Source organism: Periophthalmus magnuspinnatus, chromosome 4 (assembly GCF_009829125.3).
Source record: "Periophthalmus magnuspinnatus isolate fPerMag1 chromosome 4, fPerMag1.2.pri, whole genome shotgun sequence".
NCBI lineage: Eukaryota > Metazoa > Chordata > Actinopteri > Gobiiformes > Gobiidae > Periophthalmus > Periophthalmus magnuspinnatus.
The window spans coordinates 20,478,332-20,499,666 of NC_047129.1; the positions used below are offsets into that span (position 1 = coordinate 20,478,332).

The window sequence follows — 21,335 nt, forward strand, 5'->3', positions numbered from 1 at the left end:
CACTGTTTTGTCGGTCTACGGGCTGAACAGCAGTACGGAGTACCCAGCCTTCTGGGGTGCAAGACAGTGCACCGACAGTTGTTCTCCGTTATTCTTCTGGGGGTGTCACTGTCGTTGCCCCACGTGGGCAACGACAGTGACACCTGGAGAGGCGTGATTGGGCAAAACAGCCTCCCTGATCTGAACCCCAGTGGTGTACTGTTATTGGACTTCTGTGCTAGTCACAGTTTGTCCATAACGAACGCCATGTTCGAACACAAGGTCCATCAGTGCACGTGGCACCAGGACACCCGAGAGAGAGCTTCTCCCAGATCCCAGGGCAGGTTGGAGACATGGATTCCGAGTGGACCATGTTCTCTGCCTCTATTGCCAATGCAGCCGCTCGTAGCTGTGGTCATAAGGTCTGCAGTGCTTGTCACGATTGCAATCCCTGAACATGATGGTAGACACTGGAAGTACGGGATGCTGTCAGGCTGAAGAATGAGTCCTATCAAGTCTTGTGAGACTCCTGAGGCTGCTGATGAGTACCGGTGGGCCAAGCGTGCGGTGGCTACTGTGGTCGCAGAGGCAAAAACTCAGGATTGGGAGGAGTTCGAGGAGGCCATGGAGGAGGACTATTGGATGGCTTCAAAGAGATTCTGGCAAACCGTCCCCTCAGGAGGGGGAAGCAATGCTTCACGAACACTGTTTACAGTGCGGGCAGAGAGCTGCTGGTGTCGGACGGTGGAAGGAATACTTTGAGGATCTTTTCAATCCCACTGTCACATCTTCCGAGGAGGAAGTAGAGACTGGGGACTCGGAGGCGGACTCATCCATCATCCTGGCTGAGGTGGTTAAAGCTTCTCGGTGGCTCAGGGGTGGATGAGATCCGTCCCGAGTATCACTGGATGTTGTGAGCCTGTCTTGGCTGACATGTCTCTGCAACAGACCCTGCTTAGACTGCTCCCCCCTGCGACTTGGCCCCGGATAAGTGGAAAAACATGGATGGATGGTTTTGTGTTCAGATTTGATTTGTGTTTTAATCAAAGAATTTGGTTTAAAGTCCACATTCAGAATTCTGTTCAAAGTCCACATTCAGAACATGTTTGACCCCATGGAGACAAAGGGAAGGAATCTGACACACAGGGACATTTCAGAACATGTTTGTACAGAATAGGGGTATTTTCTTGTTTGTGGGGATGATGTCTTCAGTCTTTATGATTTGCTGTGTCCATGTAAACTTTGATTTAAATTTAACATTTCAGACATAATGTGTGAATCTTGTGTTTTTTGTGATTTTCTTGCAGATTCTAAGCAACAGAAAAGGCCTCCTCCCAGAGCCCAACATGGCACAGCTCTGGAGCAGCATGACCAACCCCTCCGCCCTCCACCTCCTCATGAGGCCCTACACCACCAGCAAGAGAGGAGGTGAAGCCCACTCATTTAAAGAGAGATTGACAAAGAGGAGGTGAAGCCCACTCATTTAAAGAGAGATTGACAAAGAGGAGGTGAAGCCCACTCATTTAAAGAGATTGACTAAGAACGACGAGTCTTTACCTGAACCTGACACCATCTTCACTGCCAGTGTGTGCTATAATGAGCAACAGGTGGATTTAACCAATCACACTGAAGTATGGACCGTCAGAACAGGAAGTGCTCGCACAAACCTCTGAACCACAGAGAAAAACAGTGAAATATGATGAAACTGAAGAATTTGTAGAAAGTAGAACATTAGAACAGAGCTCAGAAAATAGAGAAATATGGGATCTTTAATGTACCCTAAGCTCATCTGCATCCTCTCCTCCTCTGCTCCTCTCTCCTCTGCTTCTCTTCTCCTCTGCTCCTCGTCTCCCCTCCTGTCCTCCTCCTCTCTTCTGTCAGGTCCACCTCAGGTTCTCTTCACTGATCCTGTCTTTGGTACAGTCTCTCCTGACCTCCTCTGCTCTCCTCTTTCCTCCTGTCCTCCTCTATTCCTCTCTCCTCTGCTCCTCTTCTCCTCCTCTCCTCCTCCTCTCCTTCCCCTCTCCTCCTCCTCTCTTCCTCCTCTCTTCTGTGAAGTCCACCTCAGGTTTTCCTCACTGATTCGGTCGTTGGTACAATCAGCTCATTATTTGATGAATGGCTAATCAGGTTTTAAAATGAAGCTAGTGACACGAGCAGAACAAATGAGAAGAGGAAGCAGCAGCGGTGGCGGAGGGCAGGGAGGAGGCACTCTTAAAGGGAGGGGGCGCTCTTAAAGAGGCACCGCAATTAAAGGCTAAAATTAGAAGCTTAATTAAATGTTAAACTTTCTCTTTACCTATTCTGGAAGCTTTTATTAGCCACACTAGCTATGGTTATTAGTGCTTCTCTGCTCCTCTGCTCCTCTCTCTTCTGCTCCTCTCCTCCTTTGCTCTTTTCTCCTCTGCTCCGCTCTTCTGCTCCTCTGCTCCTCCACATCATATATAACACATCAGGTGTATTTTTCTGCTGCTGGATATTTCTTTTTTAAAATCACATTTCTGGGCGTTGTATCGATCGTTGTATTGATCGTTGTATCGACCGTTGTATCGATCGTTGTATTGATCATTGTATTGATCATTGTATTGATCGTTCTTGTTTGGTGGGAGTTGTGTCCTGGCTCAGAATGACAGATACATCTGACATTTGATTCTCAGATGGCTCCTCCTCAGGCCCAAAATTTGATGAACGATTTGTTTGGAAAAATGTTGGGAATTGTGGGATATGGATTTTTCTCCTGACCTCAAATCTGTCTCGTGTCCAGGTCACCTGTGTTTCCCAGAGCCACAGAGAGCTCTCAAAAAGAGTTCACCAGAAAGAGCTCCTAAAAAGAACTCCCAATAAGAGCCCCAAAAAGAGCCCCATAAAGAGCCCCAAAAAGAAGTCCCAAAAAGAGCCCCAAAAAGAGCCCCAAAAAGAGGTCCCAAAAAGAAGTCCCAAAAAGAGCCCCAAAAAGAGGTCCCAAAAAGAAGTCCCAAAAAGAGCCCCAAAAAGAGGTCCCAAAAAGAGGTCCCAAAAACAACTCCTAAAAGACACCCAAAAAGAGCAACAGAAAGAGCTCCAAGCTCTTTTTACCAAACCTTTGGAGATGTGTGAGACAGTATTTTTAATTTACACAAAGATTTAATCATATTTATACTAAGAAACAGCCAATAAAACATTTGTCTGTGTCACATGGTCCATTAATTCAGAATATTAATCTGGAAAGACCCCTCACCTGGGCTCTGTTCAGGGTAATCTTAATATTAAAGCTCTTTTGTCTTCTTCTGTCAGGCCAAAGCTGACACACTATGAGACAGTAACATAGATAGCCTCTAGTGGTGACACATGAGAATACATCAGGCGGCTTGTCTGATCAGAAATAGCAGCTTTAAGTGATCATAGATTTGCCTGTGTAAATTAACTCTTATCATTTTGCTCTAAAACATCTCTGCTTCTTCTTCTTCTTGATAAATGGTTTGTGTCATGTGACTGTTTTGCAGGAAAGTTTGGTCTCCACGGCAACGTGCCATTCCTCCGACCCCCACTGACGTCTGCTCTGCTCACACTAGGAAAAGCCCACCAGGTCAGACCCTCTGCAGGCTTATGTTGGGGCTCTGTTAAAGGGGAGGTGCTGCAGGTAAAATGGTGAAATGTTTCATTTATATTTAATGGCTCTGTACCTGATTTTTCGCAGCTGAGGTCAAAATAAGTTCACAGTGTGCTGTCTGCATCTAATTATGAAGTGTTTTATTGTATTTTTGGATCGAGGCTGTTAACTTTAGCATCAGAGCAAAACTCTGCTCTGGTCTGAGTTACTCACTCAGTTTGTTTGCACCACATTGATCCAGTTGATCCACCTCAGATCTATTCACAGCTGTTAACGAAACAGAAGTCATTAAGGTCCTGCAGATATTCAGTTATTGTAGCATCAAAATGTGCCACATGAGTAAAGGTTCCTCTGTTTCTCTCAGAACGCCATGATCGGGAACGGCCTGGTTTTGCAGAACCTGTTACACATGCAACTCGCTCAACAACAGCTGCTCCACATCAAAGACAAACAGGTGAGCTCTGCACCTGTACACCAACCTCCTGGACGACTGAGGGATTACACAGACACTGTCTACATATATGTATGTGTGTGTGGGTGTGTGTGTGTGTGTGTGTGGGGGGGGGGGGGGGGGGGGGGTGTACATATATAGCTGTAGTGTCTCCAGAGTCACATCTCCTGCCTTCAAACCTAATAAAGAACATCCAGGACTCTGGCTCTGAGCACAAGGAGCTCCACCCCTTTTTCATTTGCATATTTAGTTTTTAAATGTCTCTGGTGTTTTTATTTATTTATTACAAATGTCAAAGTAAAAGTCACATTAGAGTGTTGTTTCTCAGAGTCGTTTTAAATGCCAGCTCGCTGTATTCTGTGCGTTACATTAGACTTATTCACTGGAAAAATAACAGTAAAACAAACTTACAAAATAAACACTCATACAGTGTTTATTATGTAAACATAGAGATATGTACATTTGTTTAAAGGATCATTATGTAACTTTGAGGCCTGAGGTTTGAGTTCTGCCCACTGCCTGTCTCCATGGAGATGTTTTTGCTTTGCCTGGAATGTTCCTCAGTATGGTATTAACTTCTTTATTTTCCAATTATTCAATTACAGGTGTTAAAGTGGAGTACTGCCTGCATAAATACCTTGACCTACGTGTGGGCTCACCTCTCCACAGATCTATCCTGTAACTTGGCCTGGTGGCATCACTTGCTTATTTCCTAGATAACAGATGTGTTTAATGCTATACTGTGGAACATTCCAGGCAAAGCAATACCATAGATGAGTTACAAAGTTACATAGTGCCCCTTTAAATGTTCTGATTATAAATATAAGTTAATGTGTAACAGCTTCCATGACATTAAAAAGACTATTTGAAGGAATTTGGGGATTAACTACATTTATTTACATGAGTGTGACGTCATCAACACCGCTGGTTTAGCAGGGAGCAGGCGCTTAGCAACACTGACAATCAAACCTGTTGCTAACACTAGAGGGAGTGACCTTGGGGAAAGAAAGCGCCTGATTTGTCTGTTATTAATATTCATATCTTGATTTACAGAAACAATAGTGAAATAAAAACCTCAGAATCATGTAGAGTGGATTAATACGAACATTTAAGACCAAAGTGATGAGTCTGACAGCAGCAGTTACAGAGAGAGGGGACACAGTTTTTACAAAGAAAGTGAACTGAGTCAATGGAGCCGGAAGTGCGCCGATGATGTCCAACAGTCTACGGAATCACATACAGTTTTAGATAAACACATGTCTCTGTACTTTGTGTCTAAACCTTTGGACACAGGGACATTAGAATGTGTTGGTCTGAATACATTTATTCTCACATTATTTATCGCTGGTCATGACCGTTTCCTTGTGTCTTTGCTCAGGTCTCCAGTCTCCTCGGGGATCCTTCCAAGCTGCTGATGCACAAAGCTCTCTCTCTGCGGCCTCCGGGGGTGCTGTCTCTGGGGAAGGGGCTGCTGGGAAACTCCCCCTCAGGTGAGACACATGGGGACTTAAGCAGCACAGTGGAACGTTTTTTAAATCAGACCTAAGATGCAAACTGGACTTTTTAGAAACATGTTCTAGTCGTTTCTTCTCATTGAGTCTCTGAAGTTGTATTTGGAGTGATTCATGTTTGAGTAATCTTTAAGTTCTTATTTTCAAGAAGCCATTTTGTCGCTCTACCCCCGTTTAACCTCCACCGGTACGAGCCCACTGCGATGAACACGCCCATTGTGATGTACGCACTTCCTTCTCCATTTTTATTTTCTTAATCAGTGATACTTGTAGGATTCGGCAGCGTCGTGTAGTCATTTTGGTACAAATAAAACAAAAATGTGCCTCTCTAGGGTGATGTGCAGCTGTCCATAGGGGGCGCTGACAGCTTTATTGTGATGACGTTTACGGCAAAGTCAGCTCCCATTGGGCACCACAGTTTTCTAATGTGGAAATCAGTGGATTTGTTTCTTTTATTAATGTTGTTTTATTCTGTCTCTGAACGCTGCAGACCAGGCTGAGACAGCAACTTTAGTGGATTTATTACATAAATCTCATCAATGGAGGCGATTGGCTCGGCAGCGGTGGCGTGTCTGCGACTGGCCTTTATGCTAGTTGGTGTGCCCAGTATAATTAAATTGTCGCTAGATTGTAGCTGATGTCTTTCTCCTGTTCCTGGATTATGACGTCGCTACATCACTGGAGTGGAGTCTCTGATTGGTTGACATGGCAAGTCAAACGCCACAAGTTCAGGTTTCTCAGCTCTGGCATCTGACGCTTTGGACGAACAGAGCGACCAACGAGTGAACGTTCAAAATGCGGCTCCCCCCTCGCTCTCCCCCCTCGCTCTCCCCTTTAGTCCTGCAGACCCCGCCCCTCACTCTCCCCTGTACTCCTCCAAACCCCTCCTCTCTCACTCTCCCTTTTACTCCTCCAGACTTTAGTGTGGAGTTTATGTGTTTAGTTCCACTTTAAAAAGGCAACAGTCCTGATTTTTTATGATTCTGAAGCTCATGCAGACGTGAATAACAAACAAAATGGCCGCTCTCCATCTCTTTGTGCTGAACTTCTCTTCTTCAAGTTGTTGTTCCCTTCTTCACCTCCTCACAGCTCCACAGAATGTGCTTTACACTGGATAAAATGACCTGTCCACATAGGTGTGTGTTATTCCCGCTACAACGATGAGGTTGCACACATAACTCTCCGCTCAGTGCTCATTATGATAAAACGTTTGTAGTGTCTGTTGACCTTTCGAGCGTAACACGCCACACCCACTTTCACTTCACAAACACAAGAGAATACGCCACATTTACAATTCAAATGTCCAGACACTAGTCCTGTTTAAAATGCAAATTGTAGAAATGAGATAAACAATAGAAACGTGTGTGTGTGTGCATGTGCATGTGTGTGTATGTGAGTGTGTTATGTGTATATATATGTACATGTGTGTAGAGCTGCTCCTCTGGTCACTCTGGGGTTTATTGTGTGTGTGTGTGTGTGTGTGTGTGTATGTGTGTAGTCACTGTTTTTTTTCTTGAGACTTTTCAGCTGATGTTTCTTTCTTGGCGTCATTTCAGAATCAGAATCCTTTTATTGCCATCGTTTGTGAACACAGTTCACAAACTAGGAACTTATTTTGGTGATAAAGTGCAACATAAAACACACTGAATAAATACAAATACAAATAAGGGCATGCACGAAGTTAAAAAAGATATGCTTAAAAATCAAATAAAATACTTAAAGGTAGAAAATATATACAACAGCAGCATCAGAACAACAGTGCAAACATGACTTATTAAAGTGGACGGTGTTATAAAGTGTCCAGTTTAGTGCAGATATTATAAAGTGTTCATGAGACAAACAGCAGAGGGGAAGAAACTGTTCTTATGACGAGAGGTTCTGGTCCCAATGGACCGTAGCCTCCTGCCAGAGGGAAGTGGCTTGAATAGTCCATGTCCAGGGTGAGAGGTGTCAGCTGCTATACCCCCGAGTCCTGGAGACGTACAGATCCTGTATGGGTGGAAGGCTGCAGCCAATCACCTTCTCAGCAGAGCGCACAATGCGCTGCAGTCTCTATCTGTCCCTGGCAGTGGCCCCAGCGAACCACACAGTGATGGAGGAGGTGAGGATGGACTCAATGAGTCCAATGAGGGTGGTGTCCTCCGCAAACTTAACCAGTTTGACGGAGTCGTGGCTGGAGGTGCAGCAGTTGGTGTACAGGGAGAAGAGCAGGGGAGAAAGTACACAGCCCTGTGGAGATCCTGTGCTGATAGTCCGAGTGTCCGAGACGTTCTTCCCCAGCCGCATGTGCTGTCTCCTGTCCGTCAGGAAGTCAGTGATCCACCTGCAGGTGGAGTCAGGCACATTGAGCAGAGCGAGCTTGTCCTGGAGCAGAGCAGGGAGGATGGTGTTGAATGCAGAGCTGAAGTCCACAAACAGGATCCTGGCGTAGGTTCCCGGGGAGTCCAGATGCTGGAGGATGAAGTGAAGGGCCAGGTTAATGGCGTCGTCTACAGAACGATTGGCTCTGTAGGCAAACTGCAGAGGGTCCAGGAGGGGGGAGGTGAAGGACTTGAGGTGGTGCAGGACCAGGCGCTCAAATGACTTCATGACTACGGACGTCAGCGCCACAGGCGTCCGTAGTCATGAAGTTTATCTTGTGAGTTTTGTGTTTCTTTAGTGCTGTTTGTCAGTGCAGCGTCTTCACTTTTGGTTTGGTTTTTTCCCTTTTGTTTTACTTTATACAGTGGCATAAAATTATTACACATTTTATTTTAAAGGAAACTTAGAACTTATACTTAGGTTTGTAAAATAACAGATCTGTTCAGTGGCAAAAAGCTGGTTACTACAGAGTTCAGGTCAGGCCTGTCACTGTCACTACATCCACTCATCGTTCAGTCTGAAACATGGAATATTTATTGTCTGTACAGTTTCTCTGCAAAAGTGTGTCTTGTGGTTCCCTGTCTCTTGTTGGATCTACTTCATACTTCTGAGTCCACAGAAACGTGTTTATTTAAGTTTATTAAAGCCTTGAGTGTCAGATTTGTGAGGCTGAAGAAGGTAAATAACCACAATAATGACGGATGATGCAGAGCTTAGCCCAGCTGCTCCTCCCGTTAGCATCAGTTAGCATAATGACTCCTGGGCGTCATATGACATCCCATCATCCTATTGGGCTATAATATTTAATACAGATGAGGGAAGGTAAATATAGAAATAATTTTGTTCAGGTGCCGATTTTTGTTTTAATCTGGCACGTTCTAGGGTCTAGTCACTTATACACTTAAATGTTGAGGTTCAACGTTTGTGCATTTATGGTTCAGATATTTCCAACTGCAGTGGGATTGATCGGAAAACTGGCTCCTGTTCCTCATCTGGGAGGATGACATCATCACATCCTAGATCTGAAAACCAATAAAACCAGTAAAATACATCATCTACCACTATGAGCCCTTCACTCTCTTAACAACAGACGATAGTCTGAATAAAGACGTGACTGAGTGTGACGTCACTCACAGCATTCAGCTCCAAATGAAGCTCATCAAGGCTAGAGCAGTTATAGGGGTCAATTTGGAGTATCATAGCAACCAAAGAGACAATCTGGAGCCGAACACTGTTGAAGGTAACGCCCCTTCCCACACCGCTGATTTAACAGGGAGAAGGCACTTAGCAACACTGTCAATCAAACCTGTTGCTAACAGTACAGGGAGTGACCTCAGGGAAAGAAGGCACCTGATTTGTCTGTTATTAATGTTTATCTCTGGATTTACAGACACAATAGTGAAATTTAAAAAACAGGATCATCATACAAACATTTAAGACCAAAATGATGAGTCTGACAGCAGCATTTACAGAGAGAGAGGACACAGTTTTTACACAGAAAGTGAATTGGAGCTTTGCTACCAGGTTAGCTATGTCCATTTATATAAACAGTCTATGCACTAGGCCCATAGTTCTCAAAATGCAGGTTGTATCTAAAAGCAGCAAAAGTGACACAGTTAATACAGTTTTCAAAAGGACCAATGCCAAAGATGAACCTGCAGACTGAATGTACACTTTAAACAATTAAAGATCTACTGTGGAACTTGTCTGGGACATGGTCCACTTCCTGCTTGTCTTCATGTTTTTGTTTTTAAATCTGTTTATTTGAGCCTTATTGACACAAGTCTTCAGTATTTTCTTTACTTTTATTATTTTGAGATTTGAATCGTTTATCATTTATGTGTCCCTCATGGATCAATAAAGTTTGTCTAAGTCTCATAGAAAAGTTACATATTGGACCTTTAACTCACCTGACATGAACCCAAAAGGTAAAAGTCCATGACCTGTCCCACTGTCTGACCTCAACACCGTCTGACCTCAACACTGTCCGACCTCAACACCGTCTGACCTCAACACTGTCCGACCTCAACACGTCTGACCTCAACACCGGCTGACCTCAACACTGACCTCAACACGTCTGACCTCAACATATTTGACCTCAACACTGACCTCAACACTGACCTCAACACGTCTGACCTCAACATATTTGACCTCAACACTGACCTCAACACTGACCTCAACACGTCTGACCTCAACATATTTGACCTCAACACTGACCTCAACACTGACCTCAACACTGTCTGACCTCAACACCGTCTGACCTCATGAGTGTGTGATCGCTCTGACGTCCTCTTCCTCTCTCCTCTCCCCTCCTCCTCTTCTCTCCTCCTCCTTCTCCTCCTCCTCCTCCTCCTCCTCCACCTCCTTCTCTTCCTCTCTCCTCCTCCTGTTCCTCTCTTCTCTTCCTCTTCTCTTCTCCTCCTCTTCCTCTCTCCTCCTTCTCCTCCTCCTCCTGTTCCTCCACAGACCTGGGTCCAGAGTCCGTCCCAGTGTCCAGTCACAGCGGTCCAGCGGGGGTCATGCCTTACCTTCAGACCAGAGCCTCGGCGGGGGATCAAAACGGCACCCACCTCCCCCTGTCCTCCACTTCCACTGTGTCCACCTCCACCTCCTCCTCTTCCTCCTTGGGCTGCGGCGAGCGTCAGCCGGCTCCTCCCGGGACCATGGTGAGCTCACAGCTGCAAACGTGTCTTTTCTTTGGCTGTGATTGGCTCCTGGAGGTGTGATGTCACAGCTGAACATTTGCATATTTTAAGAGTAAATGTGACATTGATCAAACTGTGGAAATTTTCAATATTATTGATTAGATCTTAGTTTTATCCAGTGCGCACTCGAATGTTGCAGTGAAACGTTTTGTACAGAGATTTAATGAAGGTGTGTCCAAACTTTTGAGTTTTGACAATTACGTCCTTGGGTTTCAGAATAATAAACAGTGAGGACTGTTGCCATAGTAGTTGACAATTTAAACCTAAACATTATATCTTTTAAATGGTGAAAAGTCCTCAAAATGTCCAGTGTGATCGCAGACTGTATAAAGAAGTGACTGAGTGCGACATCACCCACAGCGTTCAGCTCCAAATGAATCTCACTGAGGCTAGCAGTTATAGGGGACGATTTGGAGCAGAGTTCCACTTTTGGAATTCTGACCATGAGTGTCATAGCAACCAAAGAGCCAATCAGAAGTGAGGCTGATGAAGGTAACTCCTCTTCCCGCCTACAACGCTGGTTTAGCAGGGAGCGGGCGCTTAGCAACATTGTCAATCAAACCTGTTGCTAATACTAGCAGGAGCGACCTCAGGGAAAGAAGGCACCTGACACAATAGTGAAATAAAAATCCTAGGGTCATGTAGAGCAGGTTAATACAAACGTTTAATACCACAATAACGAGCCTGAGAGTAGCAATTACAGAGAGAGGGGACACAGTTTTTCAATGTAAAGTGAACTGGAGCCAGAGTTGATGGAGCCAGAAGTGCGCCCATGATCACTTCCTGTTTGTAACGCGGCGGCTAGCAGGTTAGCTATGTCCATTTATATGAACAGTCTGGGGCTGTATCAGGAGACTCGTGAATACCCTATACACCTCATGAAGGATGGAAGTCTACAGTGCCACTGACAGCCATGTTATTTCCCCTGGACATATTACCCACAATGCCATTCTCTGCCTGTGTGTTTACTCTTCACCTGCTGCAGTTTATATTCTCACCTGTGTGCCCACCTGGGTTCAGTGTGCCCACCCCCCTCCTCATCTCCGTGGTCCAGGTTTAAACAGTTCACGTCTGTTCAAACACCATCAGAATCACTTGGTGTAGAGACATAATCACTTCCAGACACTTTTGGGAGAGCTCACGTCCCAGGGCTTCTTAAAGCGGGCGGGTGTAATTAAGTTGGCACATGGCAGCAACCGGGTCCCTCAGCTCCGGCTTCACTAGAACAGCAGTACTAACCTTATGTTGCCATGGTGAAAAGAGGCTCACTGTTATTTGTTCTGCAGACAATGTGACTGACTGTTTATGTGAATGGACATAGCTAACCTGTTAGCCGCTGTGTTCTAAACAGGAAGTGATCATGGGCGCACTTCTGGCTGCATCGACTCTGGCTCCAATTCACTTTCTGTGTAAAAACTGTGTCCCCTCTCTCTGTAACTGCTGCTGTCAGAGTCGTCATTTTGGTCTTAAATGTTCGTATTAACCCGCTCTACATGATCCTGTTTTTTTATTTCACTATTGTGTCTGTAAATCAAGATATGAACATTAATAACAGACAAATCTGGCAACTTCTTTCCCCGAGGTTGCTCCTGCTAGTGTTAGCAACAGGTTTGAGTGACAGCGTTGCTAACCGACTGCTCTCTGCTAAACCAGCGGTGTGTGCAGGAAGGGGCGTTACCTTCAACTGCCTTGCTCCAGATTGGTTCTTTGGTTGCTATGATACTCATGGTCAGAATTTCCAAATATGGAACTCAGCTCCAAATTGCCCCCTGTAACTGCTCTAGCCTCGATGAGCTTCATTTGGAGCTGAACGTTGTGGTGCCTTCACATTCACTTAGTCCACTCCTTTACACAGACTATGGTTTGGACCGTGTGACTTTGAGTATTTTCTTTTTGTAGGTGAGTGGTCAGAGTTCATTATTGGGAGATCCGCCCAAAGAGGTCAGACTTCCTTCAAATCCGTACCTGAATCTGGCCAGTGTCATGCCCAGTGTGGTTTTACAAGGTAAGATCTTCATGTGTGTCAATAAACAAAATAAAACACTCACAAACCTTAAACACAGCAAGTGTCCACATGCAGCAGTGTGTGAGTGTGTGCACGTGTCCACATACAGCAGTGTGTGAGTGTGTGCACGTGTCCACATGCAGCAGTGTGTGAGTGCGTGCACGTGTCCACATGCAGCAGTGTGTGAGTGCGTGCACGTGTCCACATGCAGCAGCGTGTGAGTGCGTGCACGTTTCCACATGCAGCAGTGTGTGAGTGTGTGCACATTACTTAATGATCTTTATGTGGCTCAGAGAATATTATGAATGTGATTAAAGACGCTGCAGAGACAGCAGTACAAACAGTTAAACTTTAATTATCATTATTTATTTACAAAGTTAAAATGATCAGGGGAGACACTGAATCCTTTTCCTCAGTACGTTTCTTACAACTGAAGCAGATCAGCATTTACCCTTATTCCATTATTTATGTTTAATAAATATATTTAATATGTTTTATAATGCTGTGTCGATGTTTCTATTAAGTTGTTTTAGATTCATTTTCTGATTAAAACTGAACTAAATGTAAATAATAATCTCAGTACATTACCCTGTTAGTAGTACATTACCCTGTGTTAGTAGTACAATACCCCATGTTAGTGCATTACTCTGTTTTAGTAGTACATTACTCTGTTAGTACATTACTCTGTTAGTACATTACTCTGTTTCAGTAGTACATTACTCTATGTTAGTAAATTACTCTGTTTTAGTAGTACATTACTCTGTTAGTGCATTACCCTGTGACTGTTGTCCTTTTGTAAAGTCTATATCCTCTTGTTTGCACAGGGTCCATGGGGGCCAAGGCGCAGGGCGGGGCGGCAGGTGCAGCTGTGTACTCCGGCCCCGTGGCACCTGTTGCTCCTGTCGCACCTGTCGCTTCTCAGACCTCCACCTCCTTCTCTCACAGCGCGGCCACCACCAGCGCCCCCTACAGCACGGATACCTCCACGGACTACAGCCAGTACAGTCAGGCGTACACACAGGTACTGTTGTCTGTGCAGGTCAGATCAGCTTTGGCCTATTTTAGATTTTTATGTAGCATTTTCCAGCCCAAATTGGGCCAAAATTAAATAATAATGAAACCATAATGAATTTATGTTTTCAGTCTGGGTCCTTTCCTCTGCGTCTCAGGCATAGACTCTTTATATAAGTGGACATAGCTAACCTGCGAGCCGCTGCGTTTTAAACAGAAAGTGATCATGGGTGCACTTCCGGCTCCATCGATTCTGACTCCAATTCACTTTCTGTGTAAAAACTGTGTCCTCTCTCTCTGTAACTGCTGCTGTCAGACTCATCACTTTGGTCTTAAAATGCTTGTGCCATTAAGTACAGATTTGGCTGCAGTACTTGTACTTGAGTACATGATCAGGATAGTACTTTTATTCGAGTACACATTCTCAGTATTCTGCTTGTTTGTTTTTCTCTTTTTCTTGTCTTCTGTTTGTGATGCTGGGCCCAGGGCTGTGAGTGACACATCTGATATTTCCAAACACAATTCTAAATGTTCATCGCTCCAATGCTCCAAACAAGTCATGATGAGATAAGACATAAAACAGACATTTCATCTGTGGAGGAACTGGAGATGGGGATAGGAGACGGGGACAGGGGAGGCAGGAGACGGGGACAGGAGACGGGGACAGGAGAGGCAAGAGACGGGGACAGGAGACGGGGACAGGAGATGAGGAGAGGAGACTGGGAGGCTGGGACAGGAGAGACATGAGACTGGAACACAAGACAGGGGCAGGTGATGGGGACAGGAGAGCAGTTACAGGGTCAAAGCAGAGCAGGTTGAAACGGGGCGAGGAGCTGTTTCATTTAAACTGCAGCGTCCCTCTGGGCCGTGTGTTGGTCTGAAGCTGTTTGGCTTCAGAGTTTCAATTTTCTGTTATATTCAACATTCTGAGGACTTCCCTATTCGAAAGATATGTTTTGTTTTAAATTATTAATCATTATGGTGACTGTACTAATTCTCATCATTCTGAAACCTGTGGATAACTGGAATTGAAAATATGGAGAAGCTGTAAAATGTGTTATTAGTTAAAGCTGCACTCTGAGGCTGATTGTCTCCATGGAGATGTTATTGCGTCGCCTGGAATGTTCCAAAGTGTGACTGTAAACAGACTCATCAAGCATTTAATTCATTTTGGTGCTTTTATTGCTCAAAACATACCGTGAAAAACATGCAGCCTTGTGGATAACCTCTCCACAGATCTGACCTTTAGCTTTGCCTGCTGGTGTCACTTGGGACATCACCCACAGCGTTCAGCTCCAAATGAAGCTCCTCGAGACTAGCAGTTATAGCGGCTAATCTGCAACCAGGCACCATATCTGGAAATGCGAGTATCATAGCAACCAAAGAGCCAATCAGGAATGAGGCTGTTGACAACCAACAACCTTCTGATCAGTGGACAAATGCTCTACCAACTGAGCCACTGTCGCTTCGGTTATTTCACACTGTATGAACAATATTTCTTAATTATTTTCTTTTTCTTTATTTCTTTTTCTACAGGAAGCCATGCAGCAGTGGTACCAGCACTACCAGGCTGCAGCTCAGGCCCACAGCTATGGCACTGCCCCTCCCGACGCCACGGCAACAGAATACAAGGACCACACACAGGTTACAACATAGAGCTTTACCTTCGCACCACCACGAGTTCAGCTCCAGAATGAGTCACCACATCATCCCTTCTTTATTTCAGGCTCCGCCGGCGTCTACCTACGACTATAACTCCTACATGCAGGCCGTGACTCAGTATTACTCCCAGCCTGGCACTGCCACACAGGCCTACGCCACCAAGGTACAGCCACACAGGCCTACGCCACTAAGGTACAACCATACAGGCCTACGCCACCAAGGTACAGACATACAGGCCTACGCCACTAAGGTACAACCATACAGGCCTACGCCACCAAGGTACAACCACACAGGCCTACGCCATCAAGGTACAACCACACAGGCCTACGCCACCAAGGTACAACCACACAGGCCTATGTCACCAAGGTACAACCACACAGGCCTACGCCACCAAGGTACAACCACACAGGCCTACGCCATCAAAGTACAGCCACACAGGCCTACGCCACCAAGGTACAGCCACACAGGCCTACGCCATCAAGGTACAGCCACACAGGCCTACGCCACACAGGTACAGCCACACAGGCCTACGCCACACAGGTACTGCCACACAGGCCTACGCCATCAAGGTACAGCCACACAGGCCTACGCCACACAGGTACTGCCACACGGGCCTACGCCACACAGGCCTACACCACACAGGCCTACGCCACACAGGCCTATGCCACACAGGTACAGCGGGGGCGCGGGTCAGGGGCTTTTACTCAAACATCTTGAGCACGTGAGGGTGAAGGGTTTAAGGTCGGGTTTGAGGCAAACCAAGAGACAGCCACCTCAGCCGTCTCATGTTACTTAAGGATGTCATGTTGGGGATCACTACCTCGCTGTATGTTACTGCTTTGCTAAAATGCTCCACAGTGGCATAGTGTCATAGATTGTTCAGCAGTTACCATGGACACACCACGCACACATTAGCAAACACTGACAAAAAACATTTTCTGGGGAAAAAAATCCAAAATGTATTTAAACAGCACATTTTCAGGAGCCTGTGATCAGTCCGAGCGTTCATGGTCCTGTTTAGGAGTTTGATTTTATACAGAAAGGTGAGAGTGACTCACTGAAAGACTGTTGGCTAATGCTAATGCTAGCTAGCTTGTTTCTAAGAGAGGAACTTGTTTAACAGCACAAATCAGCTCACCTGTTGTATTTCGGATAAGTCAGTTCTTTATCAGATTGTGTTAAAAAAAAAAGCCCAGATTAAAGTCTAACAGAGCTTCAGACAGAGAAGTGCCTGTAGTTAGCATCACCCCCAGGGAATGTTAATGATCACAATGATAATCAGCTGCAAAGGATCAATACTTTGTATCAGTGAATATCTTGGTATATTCTGAGATTCCTCCTCTCACTTCTTTGGTCTATGGTGAGACAGATCACCATATGACCCCCTGACCTTATGACCCCCTGACTCATGACCCTCTGACCCTGTGACCCTCGGACCCTGTGACGTACATGCACAGAACTGTCCCTCTGTCTGTTCCAGGAGGTGGACATGGTCAAACCTCTGGGCGTGTCTCTTCATGCTGTGAGTAATGGCGCGGCCCCTCCCCCTGCGGTGCTCCCAGCCTACGGCACCCTGCCCCTGGTCCCCGGGTTCCTCCCACCTGCCCCGGTGACCCACCCCACCCCACCCGACTGGAGCACCTACTACTATGTGAGTACAGCACCACACTGAGAGCGCCACACTGAGGTCGCCACACTGAGGTCGCCACACTGAGGTCGCCACACTGAGAGCACCGCACTGAGAGCGCCACACTGAGAGCGCCACACTGAGGTCGCCACACTGAGGTCGCCACACTGAGAGCGCCACAATGAGGTCACCACACAGAGAGCACCGCACTGAGAGTGCCACACTGAGAGCACCGCACTGAGGTCGCCACACTGAGAGCGCCACACTGAGGTCACCACACTGAGAGCACCGCACTGAGAGCGCCACACTGAGAGTGCCACACTGAGGTCGCCACACTGAGAGCGCCACAATGAGGTCACCACACAGAGAGCACCGCACTGAGGTCGCCACACTGAGAGTGCCACATTGAGGTCGCCACACTGAGAGTGCCACACTGAGGTCACCACACTGAGAGTGCCACACTGAGAGTGCCACAATGAGGTCACCGCACTGAGAGTGCCACACTGAGAGCACCGCACTGAGAGTGCCACACTGAGAGCACCGCACTGAGGTCGCCACACTGAGAGCGCCACACTGAGAGTGCCACACTGAGAACACCACACTGAGGTCGCCACACTGAGAGCGCCACACTGAGAGTGCCACACTGAGAACACCACACTGAGGTCGCCACACTGAGAGCACCACACTGAGAGCGCCACACTGAGAGCGCCACACTGAGGTCGCCACACTGAGAGTGCCACACTGAGAGTGCCACAATGAGGTCACCACACTGAGAGCACCGCACTGAGAGCGCCACACTGAGAGCACCGCACTGAGGTCACCACACTGAGAGCACCGCACTGAGGTCGCCACACTGAGAGCGCCACACTGAGGTCACCACACTGAGAGCGCCACACTGAGGTCGCCACACTGAGAGCGCCACACTGAGGTCACCACACTGAGAGTGCCACACTGAGGTCACCACACTGAGAGCACCGCACTGAGGTCGCCACACTGAGAGCGCCACACTGAGGTCACCACACTGAGAGCGCCACACTGAGGTCGCCACACTGAGAGCGCCACACTGAGGTCACCACACTGAGAGTGCCACACTGAGGTCACCACACTGAGAGTGCCACACTGAGGTCACCACACTGAGAACACCACGCTGACGCAGCGTCACACTAAGAGCACTGCACTGAGGCAGCACTGTGAATGGCGTCTATTTAACTAATGTTACATTCAGACAAAAACAGAAGGGGTATTTACCTCTGTGGGGTATTAAAGAGGGGGTATTTACTTCTATGGGGTATTAATTGTAACACATAACATATTTAGAGCTCCATGATTCCTTTTATTGTTTTGAAAATTCTATATGCACCCAAAACGACGTATTAACATGTTTCATAAGTTTAACTTTTGTTTTTGCCGCTCTGAGTCCAAAGCCCCTCCCCCTTCACAGCGCTGTCACAAGCAGTGGTAATAAAACTACTCTCTGTATCTGTGACAGCGCCATGTAGGGGGCGGGGCTTTGGACGTGGCTAAAATGAAAGTTAAACTACCATAAAACATGTTACTATGTTGTTTTGGGTGAATATAGCATTTTCCAAAAAAGTTTAAGGAAACATGGAGATCGAAATATGTTATGTGTTACAGTTAATACCCCATAGAAGTAAAATACCCCCTCTCTAATACAAACGTAAACCTGTTCTCTGTTTGACGCGGTTCTCCTTGTGTCGTAGAACCAGGCACGCGGGCACAAGCGGGAGTACCCGCAGCTGGCGGTGCCCGAGGTGGCCTCGTCAGAAGGAGCGTACATCGGGCAGCATTCCCAGGGCCTGGGCGGGCAGTACGCCGACTACTTCAAGAGGAAGAGGCTCTAATATGAACCAAACCACAGCTCCCTCTAGTGGCCTTTGTGCGGCTGTGTGCGTCCCAGCAGCAGGTGGCGCTGTGGAGCTGGGCTGCTCGTGGCTCATGTGAAATACAAAGCCATAGTGCTCTTTAATACTGGCACGTGTGGAAACGGTGGATCTGTTGAAGCCTTAAATCTGAAACTCCAGTGTTTTTTCAGTTCAGTTTTTCAGTGTGACTCGTGTTTCGCCATGTCTGTGTATCTCTGACGTGTGTGTGCATCTCTGACGTGTGTGTATGTGTGTATCTCTGACGTGTGTGTCTGTGTATCTCTGATGTGTGTATGTGTGTGTGTGTGTGTATCTCTGATGTGAGTGTGTGTATCTGTGTGTGACATTCTGCGTGCGTCTCGTCGTAAAGTCTCGTTCTGTCAGCTGCGTTCACGCTGCAACGGAAAACTTCTGGTTTTTAAATCAAAGTGTTTCAGATGTTTCAGGGGTCACTGTCTGGAGGAGTTTTCAACTGTCCTGATCCTGAAGCACGGGCCTGTTTCAGGTCTGATGTTTATTTATGTCAGAGGCCAAATGTAGAGTTCAAAGTTGTGTGAGCCAGGAGCCTGTGCAGTGTGAGCGCCCCCTGTGTGTCGTTGTTTTGTGTTTTTTTTTGTGTGTTTGTTTTGTCTTTAATGTGTCTGCGTCGCCTCTGATGATTGTGTGTGAGTGTGTGTGTTTAATGTGTTTGTGTGCGTGTGTTTAATGTGTGTGTATGTATATGTGTGTGTGTTTAAGTGTTTTATGTGTGTCTTTTACGTGTGTGTGTGTTTAATATGTGTTTGTGTGTTTTACATGTGTGTGTGTTTGTGTTTAGGAAGCGTCAGCCATTTTGATCCCAGTCTCTGGAGCACATCAGGAAAACAGAGCCTGAACCAATTACAGCCCTTAAAGCTACACTATGGAACTTTCACATGCTTGTTTCCATGGAGATGTCATTACTTGGAATATTCCACAGTCTGGACTAAAATACCTTGGTTTTACTTGAGTACATGTTTTTTCTGACTGTAAGCAGGCTCGCCTCTCCATGGATATGTCCTGTACCTGCTCATCTCCATGGAGACAGATCAGTTTGATGCCACACTGTGGAACATTCCTGGAAATCCATGGTTTTCAGAAAGATGAAAAGTCAGGAACGATGCCAAAGCAACAGGTCCTCAAAATGTCGCCATAACAGGAAGCTAAAGCCCATGAAGGAACAGCATCTCCATGGAGACACCAGGGGGCAGAAAAGTTCCATAGTGGCTCTTTAAGCGTGCTGAGTGACCATAGCTTCCCTTAGTCGTGCTTTTCCAGAGGAGCTGTACATAACGAGGAGCAGACTCTGACCGGAGCCTGTTTCTGCTGAATGTTTGTGACTTTTGTATCTTCACATATTTGTAATGTAAACAAACATATTTAAGATGTGTCGATGTTTCTCTTACGTAATCCTCCATTTGGCGTTTCCTCTCGGCGCCAAATGGGGGCAGGGAGTTCTGAATGTAATGATGCTTCTGTTTTTTTAGCTCTTTTTATGAAACGAGACTGCAGGGTTTAAATCGGTCCAGATGCTGTTTCATTTTGGTGAATTTAACGTTTGACCCGTGGCCTCTTTGCGTTCGACATGTTTCTTTTATGATCACATCTGAATGGGCGTCTCCGGGCGGCGCTCTGTTTAATATGTTTAAAGGAGAAGTAAGGGGGAGAAGTGAAACGATCACAAAACTGCAAAGATGGGAGTGACATCATACTGGGACTGTTGTCATAGCGACACAATAAAAAAAGTTCTTTGACAGTCCTCAAAATGGAGGAACAGGAAGCAGAAACACACAGATATTAAAACTGAAACTCTGTAAATGAGTTGAGTTAAAGGGCCATATGACTCTACTGTCTGATTTCTGTCCTCACTCTGTTCCACCTTGTGATGTCATCATGTGGTAATACAGGAAGTGCTCCGCTGTGTTTTTAAACTCCATACACCTTCACTAGAATCATTTGGATCATTTCAGACCTGGAATTGCCAATCTCTATTGAACTAAAGGTAAAAGGAGCTGTTAACTTGAAAACTACCACTTCATGACATCACAAGGTGGAACAGAGCATTTTGAGCTGATGTAGACAGACTAATAATAAAGTGTTATTCAAACATGTGTGAATGAAACAAAACACAACTCCAGGTCTGTTTTTAGGAGGTAACAGCGTTAGAACATGGAGCTGACAGTGGTCAGTTTTGTGATACTGGACCTTTAAGTCCTTGGTCAGTGACGTCTTCACCTCAAACAAATCAATCAGTTCAGTTGCTATGGAAACAGACCCAGTTTTTCATCACTCTGAAAACCATGGATTATGTTTTAATGTCTGAACCCTGATAATGTGTGTGCCCCAAATCTGCATCATTCACACTGACAGTCCCAGGGCTGGCGGCGGCGGCTAATGTGTCGACTCTAGATAAGTCTGATGTCGCTTTTTTCATTTCATTATTTTATGTTGATCCAAAGCAAATAATTTAATTTAACATAAAATACTTGCATTGAAAAGGCGACATGTGTATGTGTAAAGAAGTGACTGAGTG

At 46.0% G+C, this 21,335-nt stretch overlaps 1 protein-coding gene across 1 annotated transcript in view; it reads left to right on the forward strand.

The window, feature by feature from the left end:
• Window positions 1-18,902, forward strand: part of raver2 (ribonucleoprotein, PTB-binding 2) — a 104,679-nt gene extending 85,777 nt beyond the window's left edge. The window contains exons 6-16 of the mRNA XM_055221031.1: window positions 1,287-1,407; window positions 3,462-3,544; window positions 3,933-4,022; window positions 5,398-5,509; window positions 10,358-10,557; window positions 12,496-12,601; window positions 13,426-13,622; window positions 15,149-15,256; window positions 15,339-15,437; window positions 16,755-16,925; window positions 18,623-18,902. Of these exons, the coding sequence (XP_055077006.1) occupies window positions 1,287-1,407; window positions 3,462-3,544; window positions 3,933-4,022; window positions 5,398-5,509; window positions 10,358-10,557; window positions 12,496-12,601; window positions 13,426-13,622; window positions 15,149-15,256; window positions 15,339-15,437; window positions 16,755-16,925; window positions 18,623-18,763 (1,428 nt within the window). The 3' untranslated portion in view covers window positions 18,764-18,902. The remainder of the gene's footprint in view (window positions 1-1,286; window positions 1,408-3,461; window positions 3,545-3,932; window positions 4,023-5,397; window positions 5,510-10,357; window positions 10,558-12,495; window positions 12,602-13,425; window positions 13,623-15,148; window positions 15,257-15,338; window positions 15,438-16,754; window positions 16,926-18,622) is intronic.
• The last annotated feature ends 2,433 nt before the right edge of the window (window positions 18,903-21,335 follow it).